Below are 16,862 nucleotides of genomic sequence, written 5' to 3' on the forward strand. Positions count from 1 at the left end.
GCAGCTGAGTGGAGGCTCTGAGCCGAGCATCACCCTGTGACTCCCTGCCTCCCCCGGAGGCTCCCGGCCGGCCCCACGCAGCCCCGGGGAGCGGAGGCAGCGCTCGCCCCCCAGCCGGAGCGGGGCCGGGGAGGAGTTTCCAGCCCAACTTCGCCGGAGGAAGCGGGGGGGGGGAAGAGCAAAGGGGGGGGGGGGGGGGGGGGGGGGGAGAAGTTGCAACCGAGAGGGGCTCTGCAAAGAGCCATGAATGTGAGCAGAGACAAGGTCGGTGACATCTCCATCCCGGCAGCGGCAGCCGCGGCGGTGACAGCCCCCGCAGCCGCGGCGGGCATCGGCGGGGAGCCCTGCGGCTTGCACGGGGAAGGCATGGAGAGCCATGGGGAGCCGCGGCTGTCGGCCGGCGGCGAGCTGCCGCTCTACTCCTGCCCTGGAAACCGGGACAGGCAAGGGGACAACCAGAGCAACACCCCCGGGCAAGAGGGGGCAGTGGCCGCGCTGCCCACGGTGCACAGAACCACCTCCTTCTCCGTGCTCGACATCCTGGACCCTAACAAATTCAACAGCAAACGGAGGCAGTGCGCGCTCTTGTACAAATCCGCGGGGGCCGAGTTCACGCTGGGCGCGGAGGATAAGCCCGAGGACTCAGGGACGGAGCTGGCCGAGCAAAAGGCTCTCGCCGAGGATTTCGACACGTGCACGAAGTCCGCAGACCTGATCAGTAAGTAGGTCTGGGGGTCGGGGACCCCCGGGACGGGGGGGGGGGGGGCTGCCCCCGGGGCGAGGGGCTCGCATGCTTTCCGAGACCCCCCTTCCCCGCGGGCAGCCCCGGGGGCAGCGGGCTCTCGGGGCAGCCCAAACGCTGAGGGGCGGCCGGGGCTGGGGCGGGCAGGGCGGGGGGCCGGGCGCATGGCCCGGGGCGGCTGGTGGCCCGCCCCCGACACCGGCTCCGGCCTCCCGGGGGGCACGGCCCGGCCGCTCCTCCGCCGCGGCCCCGGGAGCCGCAGGGTCAGGCCGGGGGTGCCGGGCCGGCTGGGGCGGGGAGCGGTCCCGCCATCCTCCTCCGGGCAGAGGCAGGGCTGGGGAGCCGTCCCGCCACCCTCCTCCTCCTCCTCCGGGGAGAGGCAGGGCTGGGGAGCCGTCCCGCCACCCTCCTCCTCCTCCGGGGAGAGGCAGGGCTGGGGAGCCGTCCCGCCACCCTCCTCCTCCTCCTCCGGGCAGAGGCAGGGCTGGGAGCCGTCCCGCCATCCTCCTCCTCCTCCGGGCAGAGGCAGGGCTGGGGAGCCGTCCCGCCACCCTCCTCCTCCTCCTCCGGGCAGAGGCAGGGCTGGGGAGCCGTCCCGCCATCCTCCTCCTCCTCCGGGCAGAGGCAGGGCTGGGGGAGCCGTCCCGCCACCCTCCTCCTCCTCCTCCGGGCAGAGGCAGGGCTGGGGAGCCGTCCCGCCACCCTCCTCCTCCTCCTCGGGCAGAGGCAGGGCTGGGGAGCCGTCCCGCCACCCTCCTCCTCCTCCCGGGAGAGGCAGGGCTGGGGAGCCGTCCCGCCACCCTCCTCCTCCTCCCCGGGAGAGGGCAGGGCTGCGAGCTCCGGCTCGGGCAAACTTGCAAAGCGGCTCCGAGAGCTGAGGCTCCGGCGGGCCGGAGCTCCGGCCCCGGCGAGGAGAAAACCCTCTCCCCCGTGCCCCCGCCGAGCCCCACCTCGCCTGGGTCTCCCCGGGCGTTTATTTATGACTTTTTTCTGCCCCTTCTCCCCAGGCTCCAGACCCGCTCCCCCCCCACCCCCACCCCCCCGCAGCCTGCCGCCCGTTGCTCTGGGCGACAGATTCAATTTTCTCTCTCCCCTTGGCTTTTTTTAGGACAAATCAGACTAATTGTGACAAAATGCTGGTTATCTCTGGAAAAACAATTAAATTCCTTCGATTACATTTAAGGTAAAATGTGCTTAGCAGCGTAAAGAGGCTGGATAATGGGGGAAATCGCCCCAGAGTGGCATGTAGGACTGCCTGGATCGATATCCTATTATCGAATCGTGCATATCTCTTTCAAGCACCTTGCAAACTCTTCCCTAACATCTAAATTATAGGGTCAAAATTCGGATAATTACTCGATTAAAACCTATTACACTTATTAGGGCTCGCTATTGATCGGGAATTGCATTCGACCCAAGCTCGAGATTGCTTTTTCTTTCTGGGGTCCAAATATCCCAACTTTCTCACCTCTAAACACCGCGGCTCCGGGGAGAAGGGAGCGTTTCGGGGAAAAGATGGCACTTGTGAAAAATATCCATAGCTCTCCCGTGTCCTGAGAGGGGAGAGAAGGGGGCGGCGAGTGCCGGGGGATAAACTTCTCGGATAGGGAAAAATAATTTCTCTGTGTCTGGGGCGGGAGAGGAGGACTCGGAGCTTTCTCATCCCGCCATAGCAGGGCTCTTAAAATTAAAATTAGGCAGCGAAAGAGGTCTGGAATCTGCTCCAGCCCGAGCCTTTTACAACAGACGCATTTTCAGTCTCTAAAGCAAAAGCGGGAACGGGGCGTTAATAGAATTCAAGAGAGATTTTTTTTTTTTTAAAAAAAAAAAAAAAAAAAGCCGTGCGTAGCTGGGGTAATTATTCGTCGCAACTCACCTGACTTTTGTCATACTGAATAGATGGGGGCGATCCGAAAGACTGACGAGGCCAGCCTATCGCTCATCTCGCACTTTTATCTCCAGACGAGGAGAGAAGCGCAACTCTGTCACTCCTCGAAAAAATAAACGCGTTTTGGGGGGCTCAGGGAGCGGCGCGCTGCGCCCGCTGCCACCTTCCCCGAGCCCGGCACGGGCCCTGGCGAGCGGCGACGGCCACGAACAGAGCCGCCACTGGGCGAAAATCGCGAAATTTAATTCCTCTCTTGCCCCATCGCACTTAAGATTAGCCCAAGCAGTGGTTTAATTTCGGAGAAGGGTTCCGAAAAAGTAGCGCTGGCCAGAAAAGTACCAACAGCTGGAAAACGCAAAGGCGGGAGGAGAGCGAAAACGGCGCTCGTCACGCCCCGCTCGTAAAACTCCATAGCGTTAAAAACAACAGTTAAAACTCCGTATTAAATTAACATTTAACATTTTCCAGAAACAAAATCGCAAGTCCGGCGTCAATCTCCGTCGCCAATTGTATTCGCGCTGCGTTTTTCTGCTTTAAAGAACATTTTAGTTGAGCCACGGCCGGGATTTCCTGGAGTTTACTGGAGTAAAAAAAGAAAATAAACTCTAAAATGCCAACTACGCGTTCCCTGGTCAGTATGTGCGAAAGCGACGGGTGCTGGTGCTGGCGTTGCGCTCAGTGCCCGGCTCTGCCCCGCAGCCGTATCTACACAACCTATAAATTGTTGTTGCAAAAAAAATTACGCGCTGCAGTCGAGAAGGGGCTCTACAGGTTGCAGGCTGGGGCAAATGGAAGGGGGCCCGCAGGTGCGTGCGGCGGCCGTCGGTCGCGATTGCTGCTCGCCGATTTGAGCGGAGGGCTGGGAAGGAGCCTTACTGAAGCCCGAGATACGAAGGGACGCTTTCCTGGTGGAGAGGGTTAGGATAAACTTCTCTGCCCCTTTTTCTCCCAGCGAGCCAGCCATAGCCGGCGTTAGCCGAAATCACCGCGTTGAACAAAACACCCTTTTTTTAAAAAAAAAAAACCACCTCTGATCTTAGATACGGGCTTTAGGGTGTCCGGCGTTAGCGTTCGGACCGAGCTTGAGATGCAACAGCGTGTTCGGTTTTTTGAGGATTAAACCCAAGTAAAGCACGCCCGGGATGAGGGCGACGGATGAGCCATTCGCCCGCGATTCGCATTAGCCCCGCTAACCGAGTCAAAGGCGCCCCTGGTTCGGGGGCTCCCGGAGCGGCACCCCCGCCGCAGGTGCGAGCGCAGGGAAGCGTAGGGGCGTCGGGAAGCGTAGGGGTGTCGGGAAGCGTAGGGGCGTCGGGAAGCGCCGGCTGAGCTGCATGGGGGTTCCCGGGCCGGTGCCCCCGCAGCGCCCGTCCCTGCGGCCGGCGGGGCCGCCTCCCGGCTGCCCCGCAGGAGCCCGAGCCCGAGCCCGGGAGGAGCCGGGAGGAGCCGGGAGGAGCCGGGAGGAGCCGGCTCCCCGGAGATCGCGATCTGCTTTCAGGCTTCACGGTGACAGAACCGTCAGCAGCAGTCCAACAGCCTTAAATATGGGATAATTACCCTGTTCTCCGATGGAGACCCGTTAATTGGAGCGTAATATAAACCCAAATAAATTAAATGACCGTTAACTAGTTTGTACATTACACAAAATGAGTTTAATTAAGTTTGTATCTGCTCTGCTAATCGATACGAGTATTTACGCCACTTTAATACTTCCATCGCAGGAAGTGACAAGAGGTCAATCCAGGCGAAGGAAGGGTTAAAAATGCCAGAGCAAAAGCCAGCGAATCTCCCGGCGCTGCGGAGATTTCCGTCGCTGAAGCTGCTCGGGGCGCTGGGACAGCTCCGCTGCCCGCTTCCGAACCGGACAGGCGGGCAGCGGGGGGGCTTCGCCCCCAGCCGGCCCCTCGCCCCCCGGGGGCCTCCCCCAAAGGCCGCTCCGGGCGCCTGGGGGGACGCGGGGTGTACCCCCCCCCCCGCCCGGCCGCCTCCCGGTGCCCGCTCTGGCCGGCAAAGCCCCCCCGGGCCGGGCCGCCCCTTCCCAGGGCTGCAGCCCCCGGGGCGGCCTCGGAGGCGGCTCCGAGCCCCATCGCGGCCGCTGCCCCGCCGGGGGGGCCGGGCAGGGCGGCCCCGCTCCCCGAGAGCCCCGGCCGCCGCGGGGGGGTCCGGGCCGCGGCCGCGCAGGGCCGGTGTCTCCCCGCAGCCCCCCGGCCCGGGAGGCCGCCGCGGAGGGGAGCGGGGCCGGGCGGGGCGGGGCGGGGGCCGGCGGCGAGGCCTAACGGCGGCTGTGGGTTGTCCGCAGAGGACGGCGAGCTCTACAAGGCCGAGGAGGGCGAGCTGGAGTACAGCAGCCGGCCCAGCCGCAGCCCCGACAGCGAGCTGCCCGACGACGAGGAGCTGTGCGGCGAGGAGGGCGGCGGCGGCGGCGGCGCGGCGGCGCCCGGCGAGCCCGACCCGGGCCCCCTGCGCGCCGAGGCGGCCGAGGCCGGCGGCGTCCCGGCCCCGCCGCCCCCGCCCCCGCAGCCGCCGGTGTCGGCGGGCGCCGGGCCGCAGGGCCAGCAGGCCAAGCCCAAGAGGAAGCGGACGGGCTCGGACTCCAAGTCGGGCAAGCCCCGGCGGGCGCGGACAGCTTTCACCTACGAGCAGCTGGTGGCGCTGGAGAACAAGTTCAAGTCCACCCGGTACCTGTCGGTCTGCGAGCGCCTCAACCTGGCGCTCTCGCTCAGCCTCACCGAGACGCAGGTGAAGATCTGGTTCCAGAACCGCCGCACCAAGTGGAAGAAGCAGAACCCGGGCGCCGACACCAGCGCGCCCGCCGGCGGCGGCGGGGCCGGGGGCGGCGGGGCCGGGGCCGGGCTGGGCGGCGGGGCGCTGCCGGGCGGGCTCAGCCCCCTCAGCCACTCGCCGCCCATGGGCAACCCGCTCTCCATGCACGGCCCCGGCAGCTACGCGGGGCACCCGGCCGGCGGGCTGGTCTGCGCCGCCCAGCTGCCCTTCCTGCCCAGCCCCCGCCGTCCTCTCGCCCTTCGTCCTGGGCTCGCAGACGTACGGCGCCCCGGCTTTCTACACCCCGCACCTATAAGCCCGACGCCCTTCCTCCTCCTCCTCCTCGCCCCCCGGGCCCTTCCCGCTGCACCCCGCCCGGCTGGGCGCTTGGGGGCCGCTCCCCCCCCCCCCCCCCGAACCCCTCGAAAGGCGAATCCAGGCACCCCCGGCGGCCGCACCGGGAGGGGAGGGGGCGGCCGGGCGCCCCGCAGCCCCCCCGGGCCCCCAGCCCCCCTCGGAGCCTTTTTATACGCGATGTGTCCTGACTGCGCCGCCGGGGGGGGGGGGGGAGGAGGAGGAGGAAAGCCTCCCTCCCCCGTGTACATACAAGTAGATGTAAATCATCGTTACCTGTATTTTTATGTTCACCGTCCCTCGTTGCTGTGTGAATTTGATTTTTTTTTTTTTTTTTTTGGGGGGGGGGGCTTCTTTTTTATTCCGGTCTGACCACTCGTAAAAGACTTTAAAAAAAAAAAAAAAAAAAGATTATGTACCCATTTGACTCTCAGGGTAAAACAGAGAACTATCGGTCCCGTCCCTCGACATTGCTGACGCAACGAGGCGCCGCTCCCTGCCGTGACCTCACAGTGACGACGGTGGGTTTTTACGTACGTCGCTCTGCAGCGAAGCGGGCGCTGCGGCCACGCGGGGAGGGGGCGCCGGGGGCGGGCCGGGGCGCGCAGTTGGGTTTTTTACGTTAATCATTTCTGTATATTTCTGGTTGTTACAAAAAAAAAAAAGTTTTAACTTTATAATTAATGTATAAGGTATGGGAGTAATGAGCAAGAGATGATATAGAAAGCACTTTGTTTGCTAAACACTTTAAATCAATCAATAAACTTTAAGGAAAAGGCGGCTTGCCGTGGTGCTGAGTCCCTGGTTTTCGGCTGGATTTCTGTAAGAAGTTTCCTCTGGAAAACGCCTGGTTCAGGAGCCGTTCGGGGGGGCGGCTTCCATCACCCTTTTTTCGTTTCGTTTACTCTGCGAGCGTATTTCTTATACGCAAATAAACTTTCTTCTTCTTGTAGGAGAGAGGGTATTCCCCTTCTTAGTTCCCTTGTTCGCATTTTCTTAATTGGCTTCGCCGATTGCTGTTGCACAGTATTAAGAACAAAAAAAAAAAAAAAACCAAAAACCCACCACTTTTTTCCCCCCCCTCTTAGAAAATCCGAGATCTCTCCTGTGCTTCCGCAGAGGGGAGGGAGTCTGATATTTTGGATTTATGTAAATTTAATAAATCGGCTCTTTCATTCAGATTCCACCACTTTAAAAAATAAAGCAATCTTTCCATCGCCTTTCCGCTAATTGTTTTTAAATTAGTTTCAAAGTCGGCCTTTTATAGCCTTTTTAAAATGATGGTTTTCTTCATTTCAAAGAAAACGGCTTCGCTCCTCCCGATCTGGCTACGGCCGTACCACACCGGCTTCCAGCCCGATGCCGAGGGACGCTTCCAGCCCGTTTCCACGCTCCCTGCGCGATTCCAAAGTTCACGCCGGGGAAGAGCTCTTTCTTTCCACTAATTTTTTAACACACACACACACACACACACACACACCCCCCTCCGGCCCAGAAATTTGACGACTGCCTTCCCGGGGTGGGGGGTGGGGAGGGGGACATTTTAAGAAACCAGCGTTTTCCGGAGCGATTTTGGGGGAGCAAAGAGAGGGGCCGAGCCCTGCGCATCCCCCCCGCGGCCGGGCTGCCCGGGCTCCGCTGCCCCCGGCCCCGCTCCCCCCCGGGGCTCCCCAACCCGGGGCAGCCCGCAGGCTGCGGGGCGCGGCGGGGCAGAGGGACCGCGCGGGGCAGCCGCCCCCCCCGCCGCCTGTGCCTTGGCGATGGAATGTTTCGGCCCTCCCGGGGACACGAAACCGGCCGCGACCGCCGACAGCGCAGGCGAGGGGCGAGCGAGGCGTCCCCGCGGGGACGGTGGCTTCCGTCGCCCGGGTGGGTGCTGCAGAGAGGGGAGGTGCAGGGAGGGTGCGGGCACCCCAGCTCCACCCCGGGTACTCCTCTGCCCTCATTCGGAAGCGTGCAAGCCCTGCAGCCTCGGGGCAGACTCGTTTGCATTTGCGAAAATATGAACTTTTACCATAAAAGATGTTCCGAAGCAAATTTTCGGGGAAAGCATTGCAAGTAGTGCTTGGAGTACAGCTCTGCACAGCTTTTACTGGCAGAGGAAAACCAGCTCAACTGGGAAACGGATACTCAGGAGACTCTTCCACACTGTAAAGCTGACCCATTACCGACCAGGGCTGAGCCGGTGCTACCAGCAGTTGAACTGGTAGCTCAGATGGGACGCGGCCCGGTTTAATTAAGAGATACGCCAAACCCTGTCTGCACACCAGGAACTCCAGACCGTTCCCCCCAGGTGGAAAATAACGCAGTTCCAACAGGGAGCTGCGCAGAGCTCTGGAGTAGCCGATTTTCCTCCTCCAGGTCAGTTAGCATCCAGCCAGCAAAACCGGTTCATGTGAGCATTATTGCTCACAGCTGGTGGAGGAAGGAGTCAGTTAGCCTGGGATTCCTAGTCATTAAACTCCATTTAACCAGGCTTCTCACATCTTACAGCAGTGCTGAAAACAGAGCCGCAGGTATCTTTCTCAGCATAGTTTAGGAAGTTGTTGATAACCCTTGCTCGAATGCCTCGTCCAGAGCTCTGACCTCTGAGAAGTCAAGAGCAAAACTGCAGAGCCTCAGCTCTGCTGCTCGTCCTCCCCGGCGTGCCGAGCGCGCAGAGCACGCCGTGCGCTCCAGTCGCAGGACACCGTCTGCGTGCAGAGGCCGTTTAGAGCATCGGCACCAAAGGGCTGACTCTTGACCGATGCTCCCTGGACCACGGCTCTGCGGCTGGCTCGCGGCGGTGGATCACACCGCGTGGTTACAGACCTGCCAGTGAGCAGCTCGATGGTATCGGCACAGAAATGAAACGTCCATGTTGAGAAACATCCCTGGGCTGAATGCTCAGCCCCCAGCGCGCTAAAGCTAAATGCTCTCACCTGTCTGAACGTTTTTACTCCGTCGCCCGTGTTCCTGCCTGTCAGTACTCTGGCTCTCCGAGAGAACGAAACAGGTTACGGGCTGGATGCAGCAGTTTGAGGTTATCGTGCTAGATAGTCATAAAAGGTCCCAGAAGCTCCCATAGTGACCCCCCAACAAGGCCCAAAAGCTGGTCCCCACCCCTCCTAGCCGATGGACGCCCTGCGCTGCGCACAGCGGTCTGTGATCCTGCACGGAGCTTTCCGGAGGGACGCAGCTTGTTTTCAGTGAGCCATCGCTGAGAGAGAGAGACCCCGGTACAGCGTAAGTAGAACCTACTGACTGAGGGAAAGATGATTATGACACAAGCAGGAGGTGTTTGCTCTGGTTCATTCTGTGAGTTAATTTTTTTTTAATTACTTTATTATTCATTCTTAAAATTTAGTGTTAGGGGATTCAGAATGCGGAACACATTCAAGAGAACATTTAGCAAAGCGTTTGCCAGAGGACAAATTCTCATCTTGGATACACCGAGCAGCACATTCAGAGTCTGATTCAGTATTTTCAAGTGACATTTTTGGCACGTATCAAAGAGGATCTGGGGCATCAGCATATTTTTGAACTAATTCCCATGTAGTCAATGTTAAATCCAAGGGTGCAAGCCTGCTTTAGTGAGAAAGGATTCAGATATTAATTGCATCTTACCATTGCTCACGACATGACCGAATGAGGTAAAAAGAGAAGGCAGCTGCATCTATTTTACTTCAAATATTTCAACTTACACTGAACAAGTTTACTGACTCTAAACAGCAGTAAAATGTCTTACCATTGAAATAACAGAAAGAAGTACATAAATACAGACACATTCCAAATGATTGGGAGATAACTGAAAACATTTTGAAATATTTTGTGTCGTTGCTTGTATGCAACAGTCAATGATGTTATGCCAAATCATTGGAAACCGGTCTTCTACATTATCACCCCCCCAAAATTTCTTGGTGTTCTTTCCAGTTGAGCAGGGAATGTGGGTTTAGCAAGTTACTTTTTTACTGGAATTCTTAGAGTTTTTTCACATGTATTGTGGTCCTTCTGTTTCAGCCTGAACTCACAGTCATGTTATGTGTTTCTATTCTTATATGACATAATCAAAATGTTAAAAATAAAGTTTTGTCTGTATGAACTTACTTAAATCCATTTCCCCAAAACGCACCGTGATGTCTGCTTGCAGTCTGCTATATTGGCAAATAGCCATTAACTCCTGTGTGACGTGTAAAATTGTTCTGCTCAAACGCAGACGCATTTAAATACTCAAAGGAACATTATTTTACAATGTCTGGGCAGTTCTGGTCTTCAGGTTCTGTCTCAAAGGGTAGGCAAGTAAATACGGTTGTCAGAGAGCCTTTCTTAAGAGCAAAAAACCCTAAGTTTTTTTATGATATTACAAGATTTGCCAGACCGTGGGATGTAAACCAAGGCACAGATCAGAGTGGACACTGAAGATGAAGGGGACAGGCAAGCAAACAAATGGGATCCTAATCAGTTTGTCTCACAAAGTGGGTTTACATAAATGACATTCTTCTCTATCATCTGCTGCATTTCTGTAAACTTTTGTTTTCCCTTCTGCCCATAGCGTTTTGTACCACATGCTCACATTATGCAGAGGTCTCGGGTGGACAGACTGACGGTTGTCACAGTGAAAATAACCCTGACAGTAAGACCTCTTTTTACTTTCCTGATGCTGTCTGGCAGGGATGTGAATTCATCATACAGAATAAGCTTCAAAGCAGCTCGGGAGGTTATGGCAGCATCGGGAAGCTAGAGCTGCTAAAGCTGCAGTGCCCGTTCAGGAGAAATCCTGTGGATGCTGGAAATCCTATGGATGCACCCTGTATCCTTAGAGAAACACCAAGGACACAGAGGGCAACTCGTGGTCAGGACCCACAAGTCCGGGCATGCAGGGTCAGGCAAAGTGACAAACAGCAGCTAAATCTCATCTATGATTTCCTAATTTAATCTCGTTATATGACAAATCCTCAGCTAGCTAAAACTGTCACTCCACCCAAAGTGCTAGACTGCCTTTTAAAATACATCTTTTACGTTCTCTTCTCCGTAATGTCAGAAACCAGAAACATTTTACAATGACAATGAAGGGGGGATGACACGACAGCAAAGAACTGCAAGTCACAGAAATATTTATGTGAGATGATGATTGACACAGTAAAGATTCACCCCTCTTTGGAAAACTGCTGCTTTTTCAAGAGAAGGAAAATAAATCTACTAACCTTAGTACAGATATTTCGATTATTGCTCATTTTCTTCCCTCCCCCCCGCCCCCAACCACAGACATACGTTACAAGAACTTGTCCTGCACACGAAGGGACTCGCTCCCATCTTTCCGCCTTTGATACAGGCAGGGCGACAAGCTTTATTTCCTCGGCCTTGGTCCCCAGAGACCGTGCGAGAGGAAGAGAGGCGCAGGAAGAGAGCATTCGGATGAGCTGCCGGTAGGGCTTTTTCAGCTCCTTGTGCTGACTGAGAGTTTCCAGCACGGAGCTGCACTCTCTGTGACCTGTTAAATACGTTGAGATTTGCAATGAAGAATGTTCTTTGGGACTTACAGCACCAGCACTACGCCTTGTAGCGAGGCTTTTGAGCGAAATAGCGTGTTTGCTCTGAGCACGCTCTGCAGCATACGCGGTCACGCTCTCGTTTGCCGCTTCTGCTTCAGCATGGGGGAAAATAAAGGCTCGTGCACGTGCGGAAGCAACATCTAATTTCAGCCCTAGGAAAAACGTCTGGCGGAGTCTCCTCCTGGTGCTGTTAGCCTTCAGCTGCGAAAAATACTATTACAAAAATTCAAAGATATCCAAAAGCAATTTCCAAACAAGCAGAATCATATATTATATTTCCATATACCTTTTATAGCGCGCGAGGATAAGAGCGGCTCCATAATGGCATTATAAATATAGCAAATTAATGGTGGATGCAATGCCAACACCTTGTCATTATGCAAATTGGAATGTCGGCAGAAATGGTTATTCAACAATCCCTTTCAAAGTAACCAGACGCCTAATGCTGCTCATTACATCTAAACTAATTAGCACCACATTTAAACAATTTTAATAAGCTTTTTCCTTAACCCCTTGACAGAGGGGTTTCCTGCCGCTAATGCAAAAACGTACGAGCGCTTGGCGCAGGAGCTCAGGGCTCTGGCAGGCAGAAAAGTGAGGGGAAGTCTACCCCAAAAGCCAAATGACAATATTTAAGTTAGAGATAATTTAGGGATGGAGAAACAGATTGCACTGGAGTGAAGTCTAGCTCAGTTTGCGCCGGCTCTGGTGCAACCCCCCCGCCTTCCTCCCAACACGGCAGAGCCCGCTCCCGGGCCGCTCTGCGGAGCTGGTCGGACATTTAGGCTCTGTACTACCCAGACCTAGCTAATGGGCAAGGCTCAACAAGGACATGAATGAATTTCTTTCTCCACTCGATCAGCTTTGAAGGAGAGGAAGAGGAGGGAAAGCATCAGCTCAGAATCATGAGTAATTTATAGCTCTCTCCCCTTCTTTTCCTTCAGGGGTAACATCAGCCTCCTGCAGCTGGACAGGCAATAACTTTCATAGAATCATAGAATCGTTTAGGTTGGAAAAGACCTTTAAGATCATCCAGTCCAACCATTAACCTACACTACCAAGTCTACCCTAAGCCAATCAAGGGTAGACTAGACTAAAATCAAGGGTAGACTAGACTAAAATCAAGGGTAGACTAGACTTTGTCCTACAGGTCACAATTTGTCCCTCTGCCAGGCAGAGCCAGCTCTCATCCGCATGTATTTTCCAGGGGATGTGCTAAGTTTGGGGATCTCTAGCACCTCTCCCAGCTGAAGGGGTCACCAGTGCTGCTGGATGGGGAGGGGCCAGACCGGTCTTGATCTAGGCTGCTGCCTGGAGGCCTTAGCCTCTGTCGGGGCTTCCCACCCTTCCTTAAGTCCTTCAATTTCTGTAGAGGACTTTGTCATAGGAAGGACCATCACCACGTCCATTTAAGAGGGACGCTCCTGGGGCTCTGAACGTACCGACAGGCTCTCATTTCTCTCCCTAGCCTTTCACCACCTTTCTCTGTAACCCTGCTCTGTGTCCTCCCCCCACGCCCTGCCAGGTGCTCCCGGTCTGCACCGACGTGCCACAGCCGCAGCGCCTTGGGGCAGGCTGCCAGGAAACCGGCTGCGAGAGACCTGACCAGCGGGAGGTGGGGGCACCGCACGCAGGCGGGGACCCTTGCCCGAGCTGGGCTTGGCTTTGTGCCTCGCTCACCCTCACCTTGCCTTCAGTCTTGCTGGACCTTCAGGTAATTGCTGACCGGCTCTGTTTCTATCACCAACTCCAGGGTTTTTTTTTTTGTTTGTTTGGGTGCTGTGGGAAGATGCCCCTGGTCAGGAAAGCTGCTGTCCCTTCCTGCCTTCACCTTCTGCTCCTGGCTCGCCTCTCCCTGACACCTAGAGTCCCTACCCTCTTTTTTCTTTCTCACCTTGCTATGGACTTGACTTCACCCTGCGCTCCCAGCACTGTGGAGTTCTCCTTGGGCACCGCTCGGGGCAGAACTCTCATGTTTCCAGATGCAAATTCAAGTGTTACTCTCGCCCAGGAGCAGGATGTTGTTAATTGTTTTGGTTTTATTTAAATGTAGCTGTCCCATTGCAACCCAAAACAGACAATGCTCTCCCGCAGTTATCAGAATAACACCCTTCTCTCAGGCCTTCATGTCCAAGAGGTCCTAAGAGCTGTTCTTCTAGCTGGTGATGATTGCTATGAGGGAGCTCTTTCCTGAATCCATGAAACTCAGTTGTGTTTTTAATGGTAGGTTTCTAGGGAATGAAGATCCAGATCCAGCCCTCCCTTGCCCCAGCTTGGGGACTGTAATCTGGAAGGTTCTTTTCCACCTTCTCTCTAGTCTCCTACATGGAGCATTTTTAGCTCCGCTGTGGTTCGGTTTCAGTTCCCACAGGAGAACGGGTGATGCGAACTGCCTCCTTCCAGCTCCCTTGCATTTAAGTCACCTGTGGCTTGGGTATCTCCTGAGGCAGGACACGGGACTGTCACCTCTTAGGCTAAGGGACCTGGAACTCCACCTGGCCTGAAGGTGTGCTCCAGCATTATAGCTATTACGTGCACTGTGATTGCCACTGCCTATTTAAAACCAGTGATTTTTGTTAAAGGTATGCATTTGGCGCGTGTTGCACAAGGTGTGAAAATACATGCCAGATCAAGCCTTCTCAAGTGCTCACACAATTCTTTCCCTGGGTCTCGTTAGGCTTAAGCAAGAACTCTGGTCCAGGCGGGCAGGCCAGTGCAGCTCGTGGCACGGACAGACCCTTAGGAGCCCACGAAACGTAAGCATTTCTTGGGCTGCAGTGTTGGACTTCGGCACCTACACCTTTCGTGGGCCAGTTTGCAGGAGGTCCCTTTCTACGCCTATTTGCTGCTATTTATGGTGAGACTATACTGTAAAGGCATGAAGTTTTCCTATACGGTAGTATCATTTCCCAAGGCGTGGTTTTACATGACCCCTTTTCATCGCTTAAGCACTGCTGTAACATCCAGATGTCCTTACCTTTTCTGATGCATAACCTACAGATGCATCTACATCACCTCCCTGATTAAAACCATTAACGTGTTCAACAGCACTGGATGAGCTACAAACACAGCTGCACAAAGAGCCAGGTATTTGCACGAGTGTTAGAGACCACCAGATGGCTATCTCTGCTAAACTATTTTGATACACGTTGAATTGAGTTTTTGCTGGCTGGGTTCCCAAGATTCCACTCTTCTGGCTTCTGGCTAGTAGCTCCTTATAATTAGGAACATCCTTATTGTCCATTTCCACAGCCACTTCAAGTGGAACGGGTTTATTTTTTGTTTTTCACAAAAGAAAGATGCTTTTTTCTCAATAATGTCTGCTTTGAACTCACTGATGACCCCCCACCTGCAAACTGTTTTGCATGGCATGATGCACTGCCCATGCAGAACCGCTTGCAAATCCTGTGTCTTCTGTCTTGCTTCCAAAGGAAAAAAAGAATCTTCTAAACATAATTTTGAAGAGCTTTTAAGGGTTACAGTTTTCTAACAGAAACCTTCAGCCAGACCTGGATTGCCAAAGCCAAGCCTCAAGTAAGTTTAGAGAAAATGAAATCGCAAGGTATCATGCAAAAGATGAGTATGGACTCGTTGTCCTGCCTCAGTAGTTCAGAAGGGATGTGCTGAAGGATTGTTTTTATGCAGAAGCCCAGCTCACAAACTCCATACCAAGCTCACCTGTGTCACTAAGTGCTTTGTATCAGAGGGCCAGACCCTTCATTCCAACCTCAAACAGCACTAACTTTATCCACGCTATAGCCTCTTCCTTCCAGGCTTTTACTTCTCAGATGCAACTGTGTGCTCAGGTAAGAATAACCATGGAGAAATCTTTGCTTTCCGTTCTTGTTTTACCACTGAAACAGCACTAGTTATAAAAGGATGACTTGGATGCACCAGCACAGCTCACTTCCGCTCAGTTACCGTGTCCTTTTAGAGATACAGAATATTCAACCTGTATTACAGCTATTCACCTTAACAATACTCTAAGGGCCAAATCATCCAAGGTGTTCAGGTACCTGGATGTCATATGCAGTATCCCCAGTAAGTACGCTATAGTACAGTTGCAAAGGCATTTGAGCGAGTTATAAAAACACACAGCAGAGACTACTGAATGATACTTGTATTTTTTAAATTTTTTATTTTTTTTTTCTCAGAAGCGCTGAGGACAGGAATAGAAAAGTTCCAGTAGAAATGTCACACACAATTTAGCAACTAAGATGTTTGAAGAGCTGGTGAGCTCAGAGACCTTAAATTTCTAAGTCACTGTAAGTGACGTGACACACACAGAGGTGTCATGTATCTAAAAAGTAGACCAATTTATTTTGAACTTAAAAGGCTTTCTGTTTAATGAAGGTATGCTGGATCTTTGAAGATAGATGCCTTTTTAAAAATCATCCCTCCAGCAGAGCTACAGATAAACCCAGGAAAAGGAGAAAGCTCCTAAAATCCTCTGCATTATGTCTGACCGGGGTTAATGAGAATGCTTAAGTGGCAAAATTCAAGACCTGTTGTGTGTGTATATATGCTGAGTCGCCCTTGTAGAGAAATCATTTGATTAAACGAGGTAATAATTCACATGGGAGGGGAAGCACAGGTTTCTCAAACACTGGACGAGGGGAAGATGCATGCTGGTAAGAGGCCAGGCTAGCATAAAGGCAGCGCCACAGAGGACGTGTGTTTAATGCATTCTCCTATGAAGAGTCAATGGTCTTCCTCATTTCAAGGCAGAAAGAGGAAGAAAAAAATTCACATCCAACTGGGTATATTCCCCACCTGACAAGGAAAGTCGTTGCAACAAAACCAGAAAAAAAGAAAAGTAAAAGAGCTTAAAGGTCATTGCTAACCTGGCCCAAAGTCCATGCACCTGTGTCTGAGTTAGCCAGCTCCAAGTCACTTGCTGGGAAACCTTAATTCTGCGAATTGTCTTACTGCATGAAAGAGACACTCTACAAAACACCTTTTTTGCATGCGTGTTTTTAATAAAGAAAGGGGGAGAGCATACAGATCACACGGTAGGATCAGGTGTAATTGGTGAATTGGACATGCAGGTCCAGATAGGAAGTTTCAGTTGATAATTCTAGAACTGATGTGACCCAGCACTTGGCCTTGTTAAACCTCATACAGTTCACCTCGGCTCATCGGTCCAGCCTGTCCAGGTCCCTCTGCAGGGCCATCCTACCCTCCAGCAGATCGACACTCCCACCCAACGTGGTGTCATCTGCAAACATACTGAGGGTGCACTCAATCCCCTTATCCAGATCATCAATAAAGATATTAAACAAGGCTGGCCACAAAACAGAGCCCTGGGGAACACCGCTCGTGACCAGCTGCCAGCTGGACTTAACACCATTTACCACTACTCTCTGGGCTCAGCCACCCAACCAGTTTTTTACCCAGCGAAGACTACACCCGTCCAAGCCATGAGCCACTAGCTTCCCAAGGAGAACATTATGGGAGACAGTGTCAAAAGCTTTGCTAAAGTCCAGGTAAATGACATCCACAGCCTTTCCATCATCTACCAGGCGGGTCACCAGGTCATAAAAGGAGATCAGGTTGGTCAAGCAGGACCTGCCTTTCATGAACC

The 16,862-nt window shown here is 54.1% G+C and overlaps 1 protein-coding gene across 1 annotated transcript; it reads left to right on the forward strand.

The window, feature by feature from the left end:
• The first annotated feature begins 366 nt into the window (after window positions 1-366).
• NKX1-1 (NK1 homeobox 1) lies at window positions 367-5,709 on the forward strand. Its single transcript, XM_075709791.1, is given in 3 exon segments — window positions 367-718; window positions 4,930-5,633; window positions 5,635-5,709. Coding segments are annotated over 3 exon segments (1,131 nt in total).
• The last annotated feature ends 11,153 nt before the right edge of the window (window positions 5,710-16,862 follow it).

The sequence above is a fragment of the Pelecanus crispus genome, chromosome 4 (assembly GCF_030463565.1).
Source record: "Pelecanus crispus isolate bPelCri1 chromosome 4, bPelCri1.pri, whole genome shotgun sequence".
Taxonomy (NCBI): domain Eukaryota; kingdom Metazoa; phylum Chordata; class Aves; order Pelecaniformes; family Pelecanidae; genus Pelecanus; species Pelecanus crispus.